At 46.5% G+C, this 24,598-nt stretch overlaps 1 protein-coding gene across 4 annotated transcripts in view; it reads right to left on the bottom strand.

Moving 5' to 3' along the window:
- Window positions 1–24,598, bottom strand: part of LOC137373979 (cytosolic phospholipase A2 zeta-like) — a 181,554-nt gene that overhangs the window by 63,319 nt on the left and 93,637 nt on the right. For all 4 annotated transcript variants that reach the window (XR_010975748.1, XM_068039687.1, XM_068039688.1 and 1 more), the window contains exons 9-11: window positions 22,150–22,328; window positions 9,808–9,921; window positions 4,771–4,808 (exon numbers count right to left, since the gene is read on the bottom strand). Coding sequence is in view for 3 of the 4 variants with exons in the window: in XM_068039687.1 (XP_067895788.1) it covers window positions 4,771–4,808; window positions 9,808–9,921; window positions 22,150–22,328 (331 nt within the window). In the remaining variant the exon portion in view is untranslated. The remainder of the gene's footprint in view (window positions 1–4,770; window positions 4,809–9,807; window positions 9,922–22,149; window positions 22,329–24,598) is intronic.

Below are 24,598 nucleotides of genomic sequence, written 5' to 3'. Positions count from 1 at the left end.
AGAAGCTGCGATTATTCTCCTTGGAGCAGAATTGCCTGGGGGAACCAACTGCCCATTCCAGCAGGCTCCCAGCCAAAGCAGGAGGGTTGGCCCTTGTCGGTTGAAATCAGCCAACTCAACACAGACCAGAGATCAAACCTTGGAACTCGTGGTACATATGACAAGGAAGTTAAAAGTTCCTGGGCAGTGTCAGTAGATCTGAATGAGCAGTTGTCAAGTCTTCCCTTGCGTTGCCAGATCATATACTTAATTATGCTGAGACAGCAGGTATAAGAAGTAATGATTAAATAATACTTGGAATTAAATTTAGCCATATAGCACCTATTCTTTGGTGGGGGGGGGGGGGGGGCAACAGTCTGTCACAACGTGATTAAATTGGGGACCATACAGGCCAAAGACGGCCTTCCCGCCCGAAGGCCAGTTGAGGCCCTTAAACGGCCTATTATCAGTCACTTAAGGGCTTCTACCTGCTGCCACTGGAATTAAGCCAATGGCCGGGTGAAGCCTCCCTCTATGTGGGAGGTCACCCTGAGAAACGAGCTGACCACCCTGCAGACTTTGGGGAGGGTGGGGGGGGGGGGGCGGTGCTCCTCTGTGAGCAATCTGTGGCCCATGGAGGGCCCCCGCCAGCAGAAAACTGCACCTTAACACCACCCACTCTGCACTCATCATCCACCCCGCATCGCTGGGGCCTGCTGGACTGGCCCCGATGACCCCACCTCACTTACCTGAGGCTGGGTCTCCAACGGTGCACCTGGTTCCAAGGCCTCCTCTTGTACCAGTAGTTGCCACTGCTCCCAGTGGCACCGTCGATATTACTGAGCTGCTGGCCCTCTGATTGACTAGCAGCTCTTGGAGGCATCTTTAAAAGGACAGACAATCCAAAGCTGGGCACTTCATTGCCCGAGTGTCGTTGAATTGTGCTGGGGTGGTAGCTCCGAATGGCTCAGGTGAGATTCCCACCACCTTTATGACTTGGCGCCAGGAGCCCTGTGGGCATAACTAAATCCAGCCCCTAGTGTGCAATCTCTCCCTCCTGCCACTTGCCCTGGCTCTTGTGCATTTATGCCCGTCAACACACCACATGCAGATTCCTCCTCCAACCTAGGCTCTCAAGTCCATGCAGTGTCAGTCTCTGAACTGATGCCTGTGGGATAAGATTGAAAAACTGCGCATCTTCATCATTGCTCACTTCATCTTCCTCCAGTGGCTTTTAACAAGGCTTTTGATAGGGGTCCACATGACAGACTGGTCCCAAAAGTAAAAGCCCATGGGATTCAAGGCAAAGTGGCAAGTTGGATCCAAAACTGATTCACAGGCAGGAAGCTGAGGCACAGATGATAAGAGCTGGGAGGTTATGCTGGAACTGTATAAAACACTAGTTAGGCCACAACTGGAGTACTGCGTGCAGTTCTGCTCACAGTACTACAGGAAAGATGTGACTGCACTATGGAGGGTACAGAGGAGATTTACAAGGATATTGCCTAGACTGGAAAATTTTAATTTTGAGGAAAGATTGGATGGGCTAGGATTGTTTGCTTTGGAACAGAGGAGGCTGAGGGGAGACGTAATTGAAGTGTATAAAATTATGAGGGATTTAAATAGAGTGAATAGGAAAGCCCTATTCCCTTTGGTTGAGGGGTCCATAACCAGGGAGCATAGATTTAGGGTAAGAGGTAGCAGATTTCAAAGGAAAATTTTTTCATCCAGAGGGTGGTGGGATTTGGAACTCACTGCCTGTAAGGGTGGTAGAGACAGAAACCCTCATAACATTTAAAAGGTACTTGCAATTGCACTTCAAATGCCGTAATCTACAAGGCTATGGAACAAGAACTGGAAAGTGGGATTAGGTTGGATGGCTACTTGTCGGCCAGCGTGGACACGATGGGCCAAATGGCCTCCTTTCGTGTTGTAAATTTCTATGATTGACTGTGGACCTTCAACATTTGGCTGAACTGAAAAGGCTTAGGTGTGGCATGGGGAGAGCAGAGAGGAAGAATTGTGTATTGGCAGCATCTGCAGTTCTTTATACAGGAGAAGAGGATTAGGTCTGAAGAAACCTTGCTCAGTGATTCCCTTCAGCATTACCACTAGCCATGGTCTTCGCTCTGCTCCTTCCCATTATGGTCAGCACTGTCTCCTCAATAGGAAACTGAGATGCAGTTGCGTCACTCCTCCACTGGGGGCAATCTGCTGCCTCTGTCTTGTGCCACCTTCTCCAGCAAGAAAAAAAAGTGTCTTAGTGAGTCTTGTCATATGTCTGGGTGATGTGGCTGTCATGGTTGAATAGTCGTTCATGTGTATGAGTTGCGAGCTGTGACAGTGCAGTTTGCTACATTGCTGAGTGTGTTAGAGTGAGGTTAAGGTTATAAATTAACTGTTTTACTGATTGTTACAGATTCAGGTAGATAGGCGATGGGATTGCTGTGAATTCACCGGTTAACAGGCCTAGTCGCGGTGCCGTTGCTATGAGAAGCCATTGGAAGGCTGATCTTACCTTGAAACTCTTATCACATCACTCAATTTCTTCCTGCACTGCATCCAGGTATGAGGAGCCACGCTCCTCGCATTCACCTTGTTGGTTACCCCTCCCACTGCCTCTTCATCCCAGAAGACCTCCTCTCTTCAGGGGTACAAAATGTCCCTCCTGCACCAAATGCAGCATTGGAGAATTCTGATGCAAGCTCTCTGCCACCTTCTGCTTCCTCCATTGCAATCAACGGGCATGGCTAAATTGCAGACCCCACACTATTCAATTTAACCTCCAACTGGTTCAGATTTTTATTTTAAATGGAACGGTCAATCGTGGATTTGATAGGGTTTTAACTCAATGTTAGAAGATCAAACAAGTGAGAAAGATCTACATACTTGCTCCCCCAGCCATAATTACCAAAGTTTCTGCCAAGCTGTGTGGGCGCACACTGACAGCAATTGGGAATGTGCCGCGGAGGGAACAAACAGGCTGCACACAAGCAACTGTTCTGTTAAGATGCACGTGTGTGTGACAATCCTATAGGGCCCATGCAGTGAAACAAACAGGCTATGCGCAATGAAGGGAAATCAGAGAGAACATTGGTAAAGCCAACGAGGAGCTGAATCAAACTAGTGAAAATTTCTCAGCTCCAACAGCAGATGAGTTGCAAACAATACTTTTCTTCCCTTCACAGAGGTATTATATGATGGTAATTTATGATAATATAATTATTACAATTTATATGCAATAGCAATGCTGTGCATTTCCAGCATTTTCTAGTTTGTGCTGATCTCCTCTTGGCACCCTTCCTTAGGGAAGGAAAAATTAGCTGAGGTTCCTACTTCTGATCTCTCAGTGACTCCTGCAGGATAAGTAGACTCAGCTGTGATGGCCTCAGGTCAAACAATCTGCTGCCATCTACCATCAATGCTAACGCAAAGAATGTGTAACTGGAGGACCACTATCTGAGGAACAGTAACTTCAGCAACAGTCCTCACGGGGGTAGAAAATTGCCAACAAACTGAACCTTACTGTCATTGGGTACACGACAGCAACCCACTGGTGCCCCTCGCCTTGATTCCCACTCTTCCCAAGAACCTAGTCTTTGCTTGATTAACCCCCACAGCGTGAAATATGCCAGGGAAGATTGATTGATAAGAAACCACGTTCCTTCAGTCTGTGGTGCAGTGTAGCTCAATCCAACCACTCCCTTCCCTTCTTTCTGATGTTTGTACCAGATCCCCTGTTAACAGCCCTATGTGAATTCTACAGGGAAGCGAAGCACTGTTGGGCTTGAGGGGAGTCTTCAGTATAACACACAGAAACCACCCCCCCCCCCCCACCACTACACAGCAACGTACTGACTGCAACAATGAAAAAGCTGTGGAAATTTACCTTTTTATTTCATTTGTTCTAATTTTGTCCTCTTCTCTCTAGACTTATTCTGGGGCTGAGAGCCACAAATGGCTATTCTTCAGGTGAGCCAGAAGTTTTGGCATATACTGAGCCCTTGAGCCCTCCAACTGGCTGAGATCAGTACATGTGGGACCATGTGGTCTGTGTGTAACCTGGTAAATCACTGGCATATGACTTTAAGCAAAAGGCATGGGGGGAGGGGGCGGGGCATGAGGGGGAACTTATTTATTTTATATTTTCTCCAGTTTTATTTTAAATCATTAAGGAATCCAGGCGACTGGCTGGGGCACACAGATCATCAAGCTTGAAAAGAGAATGAAAGCTGATCAGAACAAGAAGGAATACTGATTAGGCAATTCCAAGCTTGGGTTTTGAAAGCCTACAGATCGTTGAAGAAAGGAGGGACTGAAGGAGATAAGTAGTTCAACAGTTTGGAGGACCTGGGAAAGAATGAGCTAGAGTAAGAATCAGTGTGATGAGTCTTTATTTTAATATAGGAAACATACAAGGAGGAAGGTGAGCAAGCAGTATGGAGAGCTTACAGGCATAAGGAAGCAAACTTCAGAGCAAATGGGAAAAGTTGCAATGGTGAGAGAGGGGGTGGAGGCTAGAGAGCTGATTGTAACTTAACAGTGGTGGAGGACAATGGGTGGATCTCCAATGGAGGGCAGTAAATCCACTACCACCCATTTTCTGCCACTGGCTAAAGTTCAAATCAGCCCTTGGAGGCAAAGACAGCATTCACCCATCAGGTAACATCTTCTTCTAGTAGCCTGTACAGGAGTGTGAGGGAATGGCCCCCCCAGGAATGAGAGCAGAATTCAAAAGTTGTACATAAGGTTTAGAGAACATAAATGAGAGAAAAATCAAAATGAACTCACCATTTCTGAGCCTTCAGCCTCAGGTCAACACTCTGTTCCTAAGAGAGTAAGTATGAGGAGCCAAAGTTACTTTGTGCTATTTAAAAGAATGGCAAAGAGGCTGTGGCAGATAATCAAATGGCATGAGTATATTCCCCCCATTTTCTTACGTATCCTCATTTTCTCCTCTCTTTCTGTCCCTCGTCACACTAAATCGGTGATGGATCTGTGAGTTCTTTCTCCTTTAGTTTTCTTTTCAATCAAGTCTATGTGAGATGACTATTTAAAACTGAGGTTAATAAGCACTCTTGCAGCTGTTACTCAGCCATGCCCCAGGAAGGTGTTATGTGTGGCTAAGCAATGCAAGCTTCCATAACTGGCCTGGTCTCTTCTCAGTGATTACTGCCCAAACAGTGGCAGCACAGTGGTGCAGTGGTTAGCACCGCAGCCACACAGCTCCAGAGACCCGGGTTTGGTTCTGGGTACTGCTTGTGTGGAGCTTGCAAGTTCTCCCTGTGACCGTGTGGGTTTCCACCCACAGCCAAAGACTTGCAGGTTGATAGGTAAATTGGCCATTGTAAAATTGCCCCTAGTGTAGGTAGGTGGTAGCAGAATTGAGGGAATCTGGTAGGCAATATGGGATTAAATGTTCTTTCTTTGGGCCTCCTTATCTCGAGAGACAATGGATACGCGCCTGGAGGTGGTCAGTGGTTTGTGAAGCAGCGCCTGGAGTGGCTATAAAGGCCAATTCTAGAGTGACAGGCTCTTCCACAGGTGCTGCAGAGAAATTTGTTTGTCGGGGCTGTTGCACAGTTGGCTCTCCCCTTGCGCCTCTGTCTATTTTCCTGCCAACTACTAAGTCTCTTCGACTCGCCACATTTTAGCCCCGTCTTTATGGCTGCCCGCCAGCTCTGGCGAACGCTGGCAACTGACTCCCACGACTTGTGATCAATGTCACAGGATTTCATGTCGCGTTTGCAGACGTCTTTAAAGCGAAGACATGGACGGCCGGTGGGTCTGATACCAGTGGCGAGCTCGCTGTACAATGTGTCTTTGGGGATCCTGCCATCTTCCATGCGGCTCACATGGCCAAGCCATCTCAAGCGCCACTGACTCAGTAGTGTGTATAAGCTGGGGATGTTGGCCGCCTCGAGGACTTCTGTGTTGGAGATACGGTCCTGCCACCTGATGCCAAGTATTCTCCGGAGGCAGCGAAGATGGAATGAATTGAGACGTCGCTCTTGGCTGACATACGTTGTCCAGGCCTCGCTGCCATAGAACAAGGTACTGAGGACACAGGCCTGATACACTCGGACTTTTGTGTTCCGTGTCAGTGCGCCAATTTCCCACACTCTCTTGGCCAGTCTGGACATAGCAGTGGAAGCCTTTCCCATGCGCTTGTTGATTTCTGCAGAGAGAGACAGGTTACTGGTGATAGTTGAGCCTAGGTAGGTGAACTCTTGAACCACTTCCAGAGCGTGGTCGCCAATATTGATGGATGGAGCATTTCTGACATCCTGCCCCATGATGTTTGTTTTCTTGAGGCTGATGGTTAGGCCAAATTCATTGCAGGCAGCCGCAAACCTGTCGATGAGTCTCTGCAGGCACTCTTCAGTGTGAGATGTTAAAGCAGCATAGTCAGCAAAGAGGAGTTCCCTGATGAGGACTTTCCGTACTTTGGACTTCGCTCTTAGACGGGCAAGGTTGAACAACCTGCCCCCTGATCTTGTGTGGAAGAAAATTCCTTCTTCAGAGGACTTGAACGCATGTGAAAGCAGCAGTGAGAAGAAAATCCCAAAAAGTGTGGGTGCGAGAACACAGCCCTGTTTCACGCCACTCAGGATAGGAAAGGGCTCTGATGAGGAGCCACCATGTTGAATTGTGCCTTTCATATTGTCATGGAATGAGGTGATGATACTTAGTAGCTTTGGTGGGCATCCAATCTTTTCTAGTAGTCTGAAGAGACCACGTCTGCTGACGAGGTCAAAGGCTTTGGTGAGATCAATGAAAGCAATGTAGAGGGGCATCTGTTGCTCACGGCATTTCTCCTGTATCTGACGAAGGGAGAACAGCATGTCAACGGTCGATCTCTCTGCACGAAAGCCACACTGTGCCTCAGGGTAGACGCGCTCAGCCAGCTTCTGGAGCCTGTTCAGAGCGACTCAAGCAAAGACTTTCCCCACTATGCTGAGCAGGGAGATTCCACGGTAGTTGTTGCAGTCACCGCGGTCACCTTTGTTTTTATAGAGGGTGATGATATTGGCATCGCGCATGTCCTGGGGTACTGCTCCCTCGTCCCAGCACAGGCATAGCAGTTCATGTAGTGCTGAGAGTATAGCAGGCTTGGCACTCTTGATTATTTCAGGGGTAATGCTGTCCTTCCCAGGGGCTTTTCCGCTGGCTAGAGAATCAATGGCATCATTGAGTTCTGATTTTGTTGGCTGTATGTCCAGCTCATCCATGACTGGAAGAGGCTGGGCTGCATTGAGGGCAGTCTCAGTGACAGCATTCTCCCTGGAGTACAGTTCTAGGTAGTGCTCAACCCAGCGGTCCATTTGTTTGTGTTGGTCAGTGATTATGTCCCCTGATTTAGATTTGAGGGGGGCGATCTTCTTGATGGTTGGCCCAAGAGCTCTCTTCATGCCATCATACATTCCTCTGATGTTTCCGGTGTCTGAGGCCAGCTGAATATGACTGCATAGGTGTTGCCAGTAGTCGTTTGCGCAGCGCCTGGCTGTTCTTTGTGCAGTGCTTCTGGCTGCTTTAAGTGCTGCGGATGTTAAATCGCTGGGGGCTTTCTTGTAGTTCAAGTGCAATGCGCTTAGCGGCTATGACAGGTTCCAGCTCTTCATTATGAGATTGAAACCAGTCTGCATTTCTCTTCGCACTTTTGCCGTAGGTGGTCAAAGCTGACTCAGATGGCGTCTCTGATGTGGGCCCACTTGGTCTCAGCATCCCCTGTGGGAGTGTTTTGAAGGGCTGTTACAAGTGAATTTAGAAACTTGTGTAACAGCTGTGGGTGAGAAATTCTACTAGTGTTGATGCGCGGGTGGCCCTTCTGCTTGGAATGATGCAACTTCTTTGGTCTGAGTCTAACCTTGCTGCACACCAGGGAGTGGTCGGTGTCACAGTCCGCACTGTGGAAGCTGCGTGTGATTTGAACACTGTTTAAGGCGGCTCGCCTTGTGACAATGACGTCTAGCTGGTGCCAACGACGTGATCTTGGGTGCCTCCATGAAACCTGGTGACAGGGTTTAGTGTGAAAGAACGAGTTGGTGATGCAGAGGTTATGATAGGTACACAACTCAAGCAGTCTCTGCCTATTCTCATTCATCCTTCCAACGCCATAGCGCCCAAGGCAGGAGGGCCATGAGTCATGGTGTGCCCCAACCCTGGCATTAAAGTCCCCCAGCAGGAATAGGTCTTCGGTGTTGGGGATGCTGCTAATGATGTTATGGAGTTGCTCGTAGGATTAGTATAAATGGGTGGTTGTTGGTCAGCAAAGACTCGGTGAGCTGAAGGGCCTGTTTCAGTGCTGTATCGCTCTATGACTCTAAATAGAAGTATTTTCAGTATCCCTCCCCCACTTCCAGCAGTGAAAAGGCGAGGGTTGGAAAGAAGGAACAAAGGGGTAAGTACTGACAAATCAAATATCCCATGGCACTGTTGGGGGAGGTTTTATCACTAAAAATTAAGTGGCCAGAGATAAATAATGGAATGGATAGATGTCCTGCAGCTTTTTTGATTTCCTTTGTCAGCACTTCAGCAGAAGTTTCTCTTGCATGTTTAGACAGGGGCCATGATTGTTCGTGGTCTGTTAAATCTTAAACCAAAATGCCTTCCTTTCTTTTTCATGCATCACACTATTCTTCCTTCCTCTCCCAATGTGGTTGGGATACAGTTTATTTCTTTTCTTCCCTGCACCACATACCATTCCCCAGTCAACATGTTGGGCACACATCTAATGGGGCATGTAGGGGCCAAGAGGGGCTGCTAATTCCAGTTTTCTGCTCTTTCTTTCCTTTGGGGAGATGTTTGGTTTCTCCTCCCCATTTCTCTCAGGGACAAAGAATTGGAAGCTTGTGTATTGGGAAATCAGGAGAAAGCTCTTCTCTGACCGTTTGGAGTAGCACTGTCAGTGTACGAAGAGGCCTCATTGCAGGCTTGTATTTGTGAGATTGTTGCTGATATGTTCATTTTAACTGGTCAATTGCAAACTGTAATTGCAGTCAACAAATAGTCAAGAAAAGCTCAATTAGCTCACTCATCCTTGCACACAAGAGTGGACAAACAGACTTGGGAAGTGTGGTCTAGTTTATTTTGACTCAGAACTCTTGGCATTCAGCTTTTTATGAAGTGTGACGTTAAGGCCATTGTGCTAAAGATTAGATGGCCTTTCAAACCACTTGTCTTCCAATACATAGACTTCATAACTCCTTTGCCTCGGAGAGTCAAAGCATACATTCACCCTTCTCCTCATTCAGAGACATTCTCCACCCTGAACAACCAGCAATAGATCCCGTCTCCTACAACATTGTACCTTACAGCACAGGAGGGGGCTATTTGGCTGTCATGCCTCTAACAGCTCTTTGAAAGAGTTATCCAACTTACATTAGCAGCTCTGGCATTTAAAAATAAATTAAAACAAACACCGCTGAATCAGATACTAGCCATCCACCACTATCAAAGTGAACAGATGGGGAGATGTTGAAATTGCACTGAGGAACACTGCATCCTAACTTCACCTGTTTATTTTAAATGAAGGAGGCCAACTTAATTTTAGCCCGAGGTAAACTGAACTACAACAGTTTCTGAAAGTTAGCAGGCAAGACCGAGATGGTGGCATTCAGCTCATAACAGATTTTCAGTAGCCAAGCTATTGTGGGGCTACTAAGAATTGCAAGAACTCTACTCAGATGCAAAGACACTCTTGATCTTAGTACTCTCGATCAGTTATGAACAGACTTCCCACTGATACTCAAATTAACTGTTTAGAAACATCCTACTGGTAGCCAACCCAACAGCAGGAGCTTACCAATGGCTTTAAACACTGCTCACCTTGCCAAGAGGCAATGATACATCCACGTTCTTTCCAATAGGAAGCTGATACAGGGGTTCGGACCCAGATCCCACTACGTAGGTTTCCTTCGTCATTTCAACATACATATCATCCTGTGACAAATGGACAGGTGTTATTAAAAGGAGTTCTCACACACTGAAGCTACAAGTGCATTATTTATCTGCTTCACTCCTGCTATATGGAAAACTTTAAGCCCCATCGTATACTACAGTCTGAAAAAAAATCCCACCCTAGTTTGCTCAAGGTATTGACCGTTTGCTGATATGGTCTTCTATGGATAGGTAGTCCAGTATCACATCAAAGTGACCATTCATGTGTCAGCCCAGTGAAGATCATCAGGCTGAGGGGGAGAAGCCAGTGGAAGGAGCAACATAACAGAAGACAACTAATCTGGTCCTCAGATGACATTCATAAATGTGTCCTTTCCATCACAAGGATGTGATCAGGAGTGGCGCTCCTCTCCCCAACCCCTGGGTGCTGAGGTCATTGAAACATTCCACCCTTGTCTCAGCTAACTCAGTATTAAGCAAGGTTAAACCTGCACTGCATGGTTCAAATATTCATTGCATCAACCAGCTATGTGATCAGGGCTGCTCTCTTTCATCTTCCTCCATTGGGTAAGCAAACTGTCAAAACAAAACAGCTTTCCAATACCGTGCCTTTTATAGTTAACAGGAACTGACAATAAGGCCTTCAGCCCTTAAAGAATCATAGAATGATACAGCAAAGGAGGCCACTGGGCCCATCATGTTTCTGCGGGCTCTTTGAAATAGGACATAATTTCAAAGTTTGCAGATGACACAAAACTCAGCTATGTAGTAAAGGAGCACTGGGAGATTGTGACCAGAGTCTCTGCAATTTCTACCCGTGCTTCCCTTGGCAACCTAGGTTGAGTCCCATCCAGACCATCCGCTTTGAGGACTGTCACCCTTTTAAGTACCTCCTCTATCTATTTTTATCCTATCCAATTTCTCTACCATCTCCTCCTTTACTGTGAATTTGGCAGCATCCTCTCCTTTAGTGAAGACAGGTGCAAAGTGCTCATTTAGTACCGCTGTCGTGCCCTCTGCCTCCACAAAATCTCCTATTTTGGTTGTTAATTAAACCACCCTTTTGCTACTTTTCTCCTTTCTAAAGGAAAGACCCACAAGCCTGTCCAGTCTTTCCTGATGTACCCTCTTAGTTCTGCATTTTCTCTAGTGATTCCATATTCTTTTTGTAATGTGAACATGAGAACTGTGCACAGTACTCCAAGTGATGGCCTAACCAAGGCTCTATATAAATGTAACAATACTTCTCTGCTTTTCAATTCTATTCCTCTAGAAATGAACACTGGTGCTTTATTTGCATTTTTTTATGACTTTGATAACTTGAGCTGTGACTTTTAATGATTTGTCCATCAATGCCCCCAGGTCCCTTGTGTTATACTTTTGTTCTTGTCATCTAGGGAGCCTTGTTTAGCTGTTCCCCGATCAGTCACTCCAAAAGTCTGAAAAGGCTGCTACTGAAAATAAAGTAAGTAGCAATCAGTGGTCATATTTTATAATGGATACATAATTGGTAAAGGGAATTGAATAAATACTTGAAGGGAAGAAAATTTCAGGGCTACGTGGGAAGTACATAGGAATGGAACTAACTGGATAGCTCCTTAAAGAGCTGGCACAGATACGATGTGCTGAGTGAGATCCTTCTGTGCTGTAAGATTCTATGTTGCCACAGTGTGGTACACTCACATCCTTCATTTCCGCAGTAACTGACCTCAGCAAGTTGAGTTAGAGGAAAGGGATGTCACCCTAACTGCTCTTATGTATTCCTGACAGCTGGCCTGCAGTGGTGATGGAGGAGATCAGACTACAGCTTACGTGGCACTCAGACCTTAGACCAAAGAAAGATAGATCAGAGTATTTCTAAATGACAGAAGCTGGGAACAGTGAAGCAGCAGAGAGATTTAGGGATCTATGCACAGAAATCAGTAAAAGTTAATGGACCAGTATAAAAAAAGGGCTGATGGAATGTTGACCTTTATCACAAGAGGACTGGAATACAAAGGATTAGAAGTTATGTGTTACGACCAGGTGAGAAAGGTGTCTAGGGCTCCCTCTCAGACTTCACCTGGTCTTAGCGTAACGGGTTTAATTTTAAACACACTGTGTTTATAGCTCCCCTTGGTGAATCCTTGTTCACCGCTTTCTAATTATTTATTAAAATTAAACTCGAATCCGGTTGATGCCTACGGATACATGACGCGCCCATGCATACGCGATACACACATACAAATGAGTTCCTCAGGGTTGTGTCCGAGGCCCAACCATCTTCAGCTGCTTCATCAATGACCTTCCTTCAATCATAAGGTCAGAAGTGGGGATGTTCGCTGATGATTGCACAATGTTCAGCATCATTCGTGACTCCTCAAATACTGAAGCAGTCTGTGCAGAAATGCAGCAAGACCTGTACAATATCCAGGCTTGGGCTGATAAGTGGCAAGTAACATTTGTGCCACACAAGTGCCAGGCAATGACCATCTCCAACAAGAGAGAATCTAACCATCTCCCCTTGACATTCAATGGCATTACGATCGCTGAATCCCCCACTATCAACATCCTAGGGTTACCATTGACCAGAAACTGAACTGGAGTAGCCATATAAATACCGTGGCTACAAGAGCAGGTCAGAGGCTAGGAATCCTGCGGCGAGTAACTCACCTCCTGACTCCCCAAAGCCTGTCCACCATCTACAAGGCACAAGTCAGGAGTGTGATGGAATACTCTCCACTTGCCTGGATGGGTGCAGCTGCAACAACACTCAAGAAGCTCAACACCATCCAGAACAAAGCAGCCTGCTTGATTGACACAACATGCACAAACATTCACTCCCTTTACCACCGACACACAGTGGCAGCAGTGTGTACCATCTACAAGATGCACTGCAGCAACGCACCAAGGCTCCTTAGACAGCACCTTCCAAACCCGCGACCTCTACCACCTCGAAGGACAAGAGCAGCAGATGCATGGGAACACCACCACCTGCAAATTCCCCTCCAAGGCACTCACCATCTGGACTTGGAACTATATCGCCGTTCCTTCACTGTCGCTGGGTCAAATTCCTGGAACTCCCTTCCTAACAGCACTGTGGGTGTACCTACCCCACATGGACTGCAGCGGTTCAAGAAGGCAGCTCACCACCATCTTCTCAAGAGCAATCAGGGATGGGCAATAAATGCTGGCATAGCCAGTGATGCCCACATCCCATGAACGAATAAAAAAAAAATAGAGACAGAAAAGAGAAGAAATAAAGTGGAAAAGTTTGAGGCAATATCTGAAGAGTTTTAGCTACGGGTCTTCGAGCTCACTGTACAGTTCTTGATTATCGGTAGATCTTGCTTTTCGTTGGCACCCAGTTTTCTTCTCCAACCTTGTTCGCTGTAGGAGATGTTTCTCTCTCAGGGTTCATGTGTCTTCAGTGGATTCAGAGGCTTGTGAGAAAGAGATGGGAGCAGACAGACAGGAGGGCTGTGGCGAGCCAGCCAGGAAAGATCTTCTCAGTCCAGGAACATTCTGCTTTCTGCCCAAACTGTTTGTACAAATTCAAAAAAACTCAGATTGCCCAGCAGGTTAGTCATGTGACTAGCTGGTTTGACCATGTCAGTTTGTGTATTCGGCCATCTTAGCAGTCAACCTGGAATGTGAGCTTCCCCCACCTTCAATGTCTTTAGAATGTAAATGTTTTTTTCCAGTCACGGCTGATCTATTTAACAAGTCATTTCCTCACTCAAACAACAATTAAAATTCAATGTTCATGACAAAATTGATGTGCCTCATTCTTGGCAAGTGGGGGCCTAGCATGACGCCACCACCCCAGTGGAATGAAATGCGATTTGATAAAAGCACATTTCATTAAAAGGGTCGAGAAAAAAATATAAGATACTGAAAAAAACCCACGCATTTCTCTCATTCATTCACAAATCCAAAAACTTATGACTTTAGGGGGATAGGTGGTTTTCTTTTTTCTGACTGTGGGGGAGGTTTCATTGTTAATCTCTCCTTTGTCCTCTGGGATACTCCTGTCTGCAGGTATTTGTGCAGACTCTACTGCACTTCCCTGTGGCACCTCAACTAGGTAAGGCATCACCCTCACAGTTTCTGTGCCCGCTAGAGACCTTTCTTTGTCTCTGAAGGTTCCTGTAAATGCTGTTAACAACTCTGGTGGGGTGCTTCTAGTGTCTGCATTTACATAGGAGGATGTGGGGGTCTACCTTTTCAAATGTTTTGGGTTGGTTGATCTAACGGTAGCGGTTTTCATCCAGGATTCCTCCCAGACTTTCTTTAACCTGTCCTCTTGGTCGCTTTTTCCCCTTCCTTTTCTAAACTTTTGCCAGTCTTGTGCCTGCCTGTCCCCTTTCTTGGCGGGGGTCCCTTACAATTCACCAGCCCTCTGCTGGGGACTTAGGGGTGCAGGTTTCACTGTAGGTTGGGGTTTCCCCTCAACCTGGCACATGTGGCAACTCCTGCAGTACTCCACCACATCTTTGTGGAGGTTTGGCCAGTCAAACTGCTGTCTTATGCAGGCTTCTTCTTACTATTTCTCTCCGGCACTTCTGCAGCACCACTAACTGGTGAACTACTGTCCACTCCTTGCTCTCAGCTCTGTGAAGAGAACTCCATTTCCTCATCAGTATCTCATTCTTTAAATAGTAGCAATCAGGGACTCCCTCTACTTCACTTTCAGACTGGGCAGCCTGTGCTAACTCTCGCAATACGGGGTTGGCTCGCTGAGCCTCAGCTTGAGAAAATCCATTTAATTCATTCCCTGGGTCTCAGTTTTCCAAATAAAGTCTCAGGCAGACAGACCTGGTTTTCTGCCTGCAGTGCCAATTGTCTCCTCTGGGGGAGCTGGTTTGATGATGGCCTGATCTACTACACATTCAGGGAAACTGCAGGGGTCCGTCTCCTGCCACTGCTCTGTCTCTCTGACCTCCTGCGGTCTTTCTTTCACGACCGGGCGGGCTACCACCTTCACTCCCGCCAGATCATTACCTAGGAGCAGGTCACCCCATCCACAGGCAAACTAGGGACAATCCCTACCATCACCGGTCCCGAAACTAGGTCGCACTCCAGGTGCACCCGGTGTACAGGTACAGGCAATACACTGCCCTCCAATACCATTCACCACCATTCTGGTGTTCATGAAATCTCTGGGAGAAAGGTCAGGTCTTTTCCCAGTAAAAGGGATCTCGTGACCCCTGTGTCCCTGAGAATTACAATGGGCTTACTTGCCCCACTCGAGGGGTATGGGGTTACTCTCCCTTCAGACACAAAACCCTGTTAACCCTCAGGAACCGTATTAAATTTTCCTGCATTTGCAGTAGACGACTTCCTGGGTCTCACTCTTACCGCAGTTAAAGCCACAGCTTGTGCTGCTGTACTTTCCATCAGGTTCCCTTCTGCACTGCGTGGGTGTGCCCTGATTAACCCTGCAGGTTTGCCTTTTAGTTTCCATTAGTCAACTTTTGGATGACCTCCTTATTGCAATGGAAGCACACAGGTCTCCGGGTCTCACTCCTGCTCACCGCATCTTCCTGTGTCTCGAGGAGGGCCCCCTGTGTCTCCTGCTTGTCTTTCTCTCCCAGGACTGCTTGGGCTCCTATCACCCTTTCCCACCCTTTGTCCTTTTCGGATTTGTGGGGTGATTAAGAAAGGTTTTCCCCGGGAAACCGACTTATAAATTAAAGCAAATTCATCGGCCAAGGTGGCCACTTGCCGGGCACTCTGGACCTGCTGCACCTCTACATGTGCCTTTATGGAGAGTGGAAGAGAGTGTTTAAATTCTTCTAACAGAATTACTTCTCTGAGATTCTCATCGCTGAGCTGAACTTTAAGAGCCCTCATCCACTGGCAAAAAGCCAGCTGCTTACTTCTTTCAAACTCCAGATAAGTTTGATTAGCTTGCTTTTTGAGGGTTCTAAACTTTTGCCAATAGGCTTCGGGTACTAATTCATATGCCTCGAGGATAGCATTTTTGGTCAGTTCATAATTTGATGAACTCTCATCTGGCAACAGGGAATAAACCTCATGGGCTTCTCCAGTTAGCTTGCTTTGTAGTAAAAGAGGCCAGGTCTCAGCTAGCCATTTTAGTTGCCTTGCCAGTTTCTAAAAGAACACCAAAAACATCTTCCTCATTGAATTTTGGAATTAGTTGAGCTAGTTTTAACAATTTTGTACCCAGCCCTGAATTATGCTCCTCCATATTGGCCATGCTTTCACTGGGGTTACTCTGTCGTCCGGTAGTTAGCTCAGGCTGCTTCAGCTCTCTCTCTTCGCATTCTTTCTGGAATATTCTTTCTCTCTCCCTCTCTCGTTCCTTCTCCTGTCTTTCTCTCTCTCTTTTTTTCTCTTCACGTTTCTTATGGAAGGCTCTCTTTCTCACTCTCTCTTTCCTCAAATTCAAGTTTCCTCTGTTCCAGTTGTATCTTTGCTAACAATACCCTGTTGTAATCTGCTTCTAACCCTGCTTCTACTTCTTCAGATTCAAGGGAAAAATGGTCGGCCACTAGCCTTAGAAGTTGAGACTTCCTAGCCTTGCCACATACAGTGATCCCACACTGCTCAGCCACTTTCCTCAATTCTGCAATAGACAGCGCTTTTAACTTATCCCAAGTTCCTTCATCCTGGCTTGGAGAGCTACTAACTTCAGATGCAGACATGTTAGTATTCAAGCACACAAAACCACAAGAAAACCGGTTTTGAAATCTTGCTCTTTTTTGACTGGGGACAATTTGGCTTCCCACTTCCAATTTCTCTCATATGTCCGTGGGTAAAATTCAGGACGGTAGCACCCAAATTTCTGTTATGGCCAGGTGAGAAAGGTGTCCGGGGTCCCCCTCAGCCTTCATCTGGTCATAATGTAACAGGGTTTAATTTTAAACACAGCGTGTTTTTAGCTCCCCCTTGGTGAATCCTTGTTCACCGCTTTCCAATTATAAGGCAAAGAAACCAGCACAAACAGGCTTTCTTAGGTTTAAAGAAGAAAAGTTGAAATTTATTAAACTTAAAATCTAATTTCAGTTGCGCCTATGGTTACATGACATGCCCACGCTAGCAAGCATAAGCGATACATGCAAATAGAGACAGAAAAGAGAAGAAATAAAGTGGAAAGGTTTGAGGCAATATCTGAAGTGTTTTTGTTACGGGTCTTCGAGCTCACTGTAGAGTCCTTGATTATAGGTAGATCTTGCTTTTTGTTGAGGCCCAGTATTCTTCTTGAACCTTGTTCGCTGGAGGAGACTTTTCTCTCTTGCCTTTGACAAGGTCCCTCATGGCAGACTGGTACAAAAGGTGAAGTCACACGGGATCAGAAGTGAGCTGGCAAGATGGATATAGAACTGGCTCGGTCATATAAGACAGAGGGTAGCAGTGGAAGGGTGTTTTTCTGAATGGAGGGCTGTGACTAGTGGTGTTCCACAGGAATCAGTGCTGGGACTTTTGCTGTTTGTATTGTATATAAATGATTTGGAGGAAAATGTAGCTGGTCTGATTAGTAAGTTTGCGGACGACACAAAGGTTGGTGGTGTTGCGGATAGTGATGAGGATTGTCAGAGGATACAGCAGGATATAGATCGGTTGGAGACTTGGGCGGAGAAATGGCAGATGGAGTTTAATCCGGCCAAATGTGAGGTAATGCATTTTGGAAGGTATAATGCAGGTGGGACGTATACAGTAAATGGCAGAACCCTTAGGAGTATTGACAGGCAGAGAGATCTGGGCGTACAGGTCCACAGGTCACTGAAAATGGCAACGCAGGTGGATAAGGTAGTCAAGAAGGCATACGGCATGCTTGCCTTCATCGGTCGGGGCATAGAGTATAAAAATTGGCAAGTCATGCTGCAGCTGTACAGAACTTTAGTTAGGCCACACTTAGAATATTGCGTGCAATTCTGGTCGCCACACTACCAGAAGGACGTGGAGGATTTGGAGAGGGTACAGAGGAGGTTTACCAGGATGTTAAATAAAAACAAGAAATGCTGGAACCACTCAGCAGATCTGGCAGCATCCGTGGAAAGAGAAGCAGAGTTAACCACAGATGTTGCCAGACCTGCTGAGTGGTTCCAGCATTTCTTGTTTTTATTTCAGATTTCCAGCATCCGCAGTATTTTGCTTTTAATTTACCAGGTGTTGCCTGGTCTGGAGGGCATTAGCTATGAGGAGAGGTTGTATAAACTCGGATTGTTTTCACTGGAACGACGGAGGTGGAAGGGCGACATGATAGAGGTTTACAAAGTTATAAGCGGCATGGACAGAGTGGATAGTCAGAAGCTTTTTCCCAGGGTGGAAGAATCAGTTACTAGGGGACATAGGTTTAAGCTGAGAGGGGCAAAGTTTAGAGGGGATGTGCGAGGCAAGTTCTTTACACAGAGGGTGGTGAGTGCCTGGAATTTGCTGCCGGGGGAGGTGGTGGAAGCAGGTACGATAGTGACATTTAAGAGGCATCTTGACAAATACATGAATAGGATGGGAATAGAGGGATACGGTCCCCAGAAGTGCAGAAAGTTTTAATTTAGGAAGGCATCAAGATCGGCGCAGGCTTGGAGGGCCGAATGGCCTGGGCCTGTGCTGTACTTTTCTTTGTTCTTTCGGGTTCATGTGTTTTCAGCGGATTCAGATGCTTGTGAGAAAGAGATAGGAGCAGACAGGAGAGGCTGTGGCAAGCCAGCCAGCAGAGATCTTCTCAGTCCAGGAGCATTCTGGTTTCTGCCCAAACTGTTTGTACAAATGCAAAGAAACTCAGGTTACTCAGCAGGTTAGTCATGAGAATAGCTGGATTGACCATGTCTGTTTGTGTATTCGGCCATCTTAGCAGTCAACCTGGAATGTGAGCTCCCCCACCTTCAACGTCTGTTAGAATGTAAATGTTTTTTTTCCAGCCACGGCTGATCTGTTTAACAAGTCATTTCCTCACTCCAACAACAGTTAAAAATCAATATTCATGACAAAATTGATGTGCCTCATTCTTGGCAGGTGGGGGCCTAGTATGACATGTGTTACAGCTGTAGAGAGCTCCAGTTAGACCAGTGTTCAGTTCTGGGAACCATATCTCGGGAAGGAAGGATAAATTGGCTCTGAGGGGTCATCGACCTGAAGCGTTAACTCTGTTTCTCTCTCCACAAATGCTGTCGGACCTGCTGAGTGTTTCCAGCAGTTTCTGTTTTCTTTCAGATTTCCAGCATCCGCGGTATTTTGCTTTTGTATAACGGAGGTGGAAGTAGTTGGATTTAGTAATGGCAAGGTTTTGTGGTTGGAAGCTCATCTCAGGGTCAAATATGACACCAAGGTGGAAAACAGACTGGTTTAGTCTTAGACTGTTTCCAGGGAGAGGGATAGAGTCACTGGCTAGGGAATGGAGATTGTGGTGGCTTCAATCTTCCCAATATTTAGTTGGGAGAAACTCTCCGTTCATCCAGTAACGGATGTCGGAGAAGCAGTTTGACAATTTACAGACAGTGGTGGGGTTGAGAGAGGTGGTGTTGAGACAAACCTGGCTAATGTCAGCATACACATTGTCACACACCCTGGAAGTGCGATGATACAACAATCATGTACTAACTCTGAACAGTTATGAAAAAACAGATTTTGTCTTTAAAAAATAAGCCTTTATTTTAAAACATGAACAATAGTCTAAAATGGCCACTGACGAAAAAGTGGATTGGCCTTTTAGTTTAGTTTCGAGATACAGCACTGAAACAGGCCCTTCGGCCCACCTGTGCCGACCATCAACCACCCATTTATACTAATCCTACACTAATCCCATATTCCTACCACATCCCCACCTGACCCTATATTCCCCTACCACCTACCTATCCTAGGGGCAATTTACAATGGCCAATTTACCTATCAACCTGCAAGTCTTTGGCATGTGGGAGGAAACCGGAGCACCCGGAGAAAACCCACGCAGACACAGGGAGAACTTGCAAACTCCACACAGGCAGTACCCAGAATTGAACCCGGGTCCCTGGAGCTGTGAGGCTGCGGTGCTAACCACTGCGCCACTGTGTATTCAAACTGTCTGACAAAAAAGGACAAATCTTCAAAGCCAAAAGGTGTTAATGGAATCAATCTTACACCTATCCTAAAACATTCCAGAATTGAACCTCTTCTTCTGAAAGAAAGGAGATGTGAAGTAGCCACATCCTGAGCCATTGTACGATCACCCTGGGGAAGAAACCAGAGTGACCAGAGTGTCTACTAACAGGAGGGGAGAGATAACAGCCTTTCCTTAAAAGCCAGAGAGGGGGAGAGAGAGAGAGAGGGGGAGAGGGAGAGAGAGTGAGTGAGAGAGACACTCACCCAGCAGCAAGAAGCAACATCAGAACAGCTTACATTCTAGCCAAGCCAGGAAGCACGTGCCCTGCTGAAAAGATCCGACATCTACCTTATACAGCAGTGACAGCTAGAAGTAACCCACCGTCTTCAACAGAACCTTCAAACAAGGGAGAAATCTACACTCATCTCGGGCCTGCATCCATCTAGAACTTGATTTCCAAGAGAATTCAACAGGTTCATCATCACCTTTCATCCCACTAAAAGCATTAGTGGATGCAGTTGTGACAATTTCGGATAAGGCATATTGATCAATAAACAATTGACTTTCTGGTTATAAAACCTACAAAGAAAACCTGTTGCTGTCTGTTTATTTGAAAAATAAAACACGAAAGGGGCTAAACTCTAATATAAATACACTTGCTGCGGGCAGGTGGGGAGCTGAAGAGTGGCAACCGCCCACATCACACCACGTGGTCATAACAACGAGGAAAATTATGCTGTGTTTTTCGATGATGTCACCAAGGGCAGCATGTAGATGAGAAATGGGGCGGAGGGCAAGAATAAATCCCTGGGGAACAGTGGAGTGGCGGGGGGAGATGGTGGGAAGAGAAGCCATTGCAGGCTATTGGCTGGCTATGATTCAATAGATAAGAATGGAATCAGGTGAGTATCGTCCACCCAGCTGGACGAGGTGGAGAGGCGTTGGGAAGAGGCTGGTGTGGCCAACAGTGTCAAATACTGCAGGCAGGTCAAGGAGGACTAGGAGGGATAGTTTACTTTTGTTACAGTCACACAGGATGTCATTTGTGAGTTTGATATGAGTGGTTTCGCAGGGGCAGAAAAATGATTGCAGGGATTCAAACGTGGAATTCTGGGAAAGATGGGCATGGATTTGGAAGGCAATAATATGTTCAAACACTTTGGAAAGGGAAGGGAGGTTAGAGATGGGGTGATAGTTTGCAAGAACAGAGGGGTCAAGCACTGTTTTGTTGAGGAGAGAGGGGATGACAGGTGATTTGAAGGAGAGGGATACAATATCTGAGGAGAAAGAACCATTAACAATAACAGTTAACAACGGAGCCAGGAAGGGAAGTTGGGTGGTCGCAACTTAGTGCTAACAGGGTTGAGGAAACAGGAGCCATCTACAGAATTCACTACAGCAACTCGCCAAGACATCTTCGACAGCACCTTCCAAAATCGCAATCTCAGGCACCTGGCAGGGCAAGAGGTGCATGGGAACATCATATCCAAGTCATAGACCACCAGTCCTTCATCTTCGCTTGGTCAAAATCCTGGAACTCCGTACTTAACAACACTATCAGAATGCTTTCACCACATGGACTGCAGCGGTTCAAACAGGCGGCTCATCAGCAGTTTCTCAGTCACGACAAGGGATGGATAATAACTTCTAAGATGCTGTACCCTGAGAATGAATTAAAAACAGACAAGGGGCTGGCCATTTTGAATGGAGATTTTGGGCAAGTGAAATGGGTATATGGGCATAGTCAGATGAGTTTACAAATTTTCATTTAGATTGTGGCAGGAGATGGAAAGTCACATTTCTGGAGTCATTCAAAACTGTTCTAACTGGTCAAGAAGAGGCAGCAGCCATTAACAATACAAGTTATTGGTGATTGTGAGTCAGTTTTTTCCCCCTTTTGATAAAGTTTTAACAATTAGTTGATTGGTTAGCTTTTAAGAGTCAGTCAATAACTTCCATAATTTTGGAACATTAAGAGTTTTTGGAAGCAGAGAAATTAGATAAGGCTAAAGATGTTGTGCCGTTTTTATAGATTAATTCCACCTACCTGCCTTCTTACAGTATCCCTCAATATTTTCCCTCTTTATAAAACTACAATTGTTTCATAAATTAGCACAACAGCAATATTCAACTGTCTCCCTATTCACTGGGTAATTCACTGTTAGTAGTGCATGAAAAGTCAACTGTAACTTTGCCTAAACGACGGTTTAAAATAAGTGGGATCAGTATATGGAGAGGTTTCTCACCTGCAGTTCTGTGCTGGTCTGAATCAGGTCAATACTCAGTTTTGGATTCAAACTCTGGTTTATGTGGAAGACAAACTTTTCGTTCCACACGGGATTTGACAGAGGTTTGACAGTGGTGATCTGCTCCTCCTCATAGGCTCCATCAACTTTCACAGACATATTATACTGTGCATTAACTCCTGCAAGAGCAAAATAGGACTTACTGAGCACGAATACTTTCAAAAAAATACAAGATGAGATTTAGAGGGTAAGTATCTTCTATCTATAAGGATCCTTATGTAAAATTAGTTTTACACACTTCAGGGTGTCGCCAGCCATATTACAAAAGGTAGATGTGCTGCTGGCAGGAACAGAAATCAGGAACATTTGATGGTCAGAATAATTTATTCAAATGAGGGTATCATGTCTCCTGGTTGTTTTCTGGTTCTCATATATTGGAAATAATCACACTTCAGAATTGGAAAGGCTGGAGTCTTTGTTTTAACCATTCAGCTGCCATGTTCTCTGATATAGGACTGCCCCAGGCTGGTGTCCTGTTAGACGTCACATGACTCTTCAGTGCAGCCATGAATGTGCCCCCCAAACACTTACTTAATAAACAATTAGTTCCTAGCTAATTAGATCCTAGTACTTTACAGATAGTATTACAATACAATATCTTCCAAAAGGTACACAGAGAGAGCTCTGTGATCAGCAGCCTTAAGGAAGACGATGGCTCGGTGACATCTTCGCAGTCCGACATACTAAGGATCAGCAAATCCTTTTATGCTGGGTTGTATGACGCGAAGCCCACAGACAGCGGAGCCTCCCAGTCCTTCCTTTCATCTATCACAGAGGTCTTAGATGACAGCACGAGGGAAAGACTGGACAAGCCGCTAACTCTGGATGAGCTGACAAAGGCCGTTGAGTCCTTTGAGACGAGTAAAACTCCCGGAAGCGACAGCTTACTGGTTGAGTTGTACTCGGCCCTGTGGGACTAGGTTGGCCCGGACCTGCTGGAAGTATACGAGAGTATGCTCCTGGCCGGCAGCATGTCAGAATCCATGAGGAAAGGCATCATCAACCTCATCTACAAGCGGAAGGGGGAGAGGGCAGAAATCAGAAATTGGCGGCCCATCTCACTGCTTAATGTTGACTACAAGATACTGTCCATAGCCAGTCGAGTCAAGTCTGCTCTGCAGTTGGTGATTCACCCTGACCAGACCTGTACTGTACCCGGCAGGAAGATCTCTGATAGTCTCATGCTACTCAGGGATACGATCTCCTATGTACGGGACAGGAGGGTGGACACCTGCCTCATCAACCTGGACCAGGAGAAGGCTTTTGACAGGATATCGCACACCGACATGATGGACGTGCTTTCCAAAATAGGGTTTGGGGAGGGAATCTGCAATTGGATCAAACTGCCCTACACAAATATCAGTAGCGCAGTCTCAATCAATGGGTGGGAATTGGAAAGTTTCCCGATCCAATCTGGAGTCAGACAGGGCTGTCCTCTCTCCCCTGTCTTGTTTGTTTGCTGTATTGAACCCTTTGCTGAGTCCATTAGGAAGGAAGTGATCATAAGAGGGGTGACAATCCCAGGCAGTGGAGGCACTCAGGTTAAAACCTCCCTGTACATGGATGACGTCGCCGTCTTCTGCTTGAATCCGCTGTCTGTGCGCAGACTGATGAGCATCTGCGACGAGTTCGAACTGTCCTCGGGAGCCAAAGTTAACTAAAGCAAGACTGAGGCCATGTTCTTTGGGAACTGGGCTGACCGATCCTTTGTCCCCTTCACCGTCAGGTCAGACTACCTGAAGGTGCTGGGGATATGGTTCGGAAGGGCCGGGGCGTGCACCAAAACCTGGGAGGAGTGAGTAACCAAGGTACAACACAAGCTGAGCATGTGGGGGCAGCGATCTCTCTCCATTGTGGGTAAGAACCTGGTCATCAGATGCGAGGCACTCACGTTGTTGCTGTACGTGGCGCAGGTCTGGCCCATACCCCACTCCTGAGCTGTGGCAGTCACCTGAGCCATTTTCTGCTTCATCTGGGGATCCAAAATGGACCGGGTCCGGAGGGAAACAATGTTCAAACCTCTGGATAAGGGCGGGAAAATGTACCCAACGTCGCCCTCATCCTGATGACTACCTTCGTGTGTGGCTGCATTAGGCTGTGTGTCGACCTCCAGTACGCAAACTCCAAGTGTCACTACGTGCTGAGGTTCTATCTGTCCCCGGTGTTGCGAAGGATGGGCCTGGTCACATTGCTGCGGAACGCTCCATCCAGTTGGACTGTGCCGTACCACCTATCCTTCGTGGAGCAGTTTATGCGGGAAAACACCTTTCACCACCGATCCATCAGGCAGTGGTCTGCACGGAATGTCCTCAAGGCCCTACGGGCAAAGGAGATGGTGGATCCTGTCAGATGGTTCCCCGAGCAGACCGCCAAAGTCATTTGGTGGAAT

The sequence above is a fragment of the Heterodontus francisci genome, chromosome 9 (assembly GCF_036365525.1).
Source record: "Heterodontus francisci isolate sHetFra1 chromosome 9, sHetFra1.hap1, whole genome shotgun sequence".
Taxonomy (NCBI): Eukaryota; Metazoa; Chordata; class Chondrichthyes; order Heterodontiformes; family Heterodontidae; genus Heterodontus; species Heterodontus francisci.
Note: the sequence above shows the minus strand (reverse complement) of the source record. Positions and strands in the feature narration are given on the sequence as shown.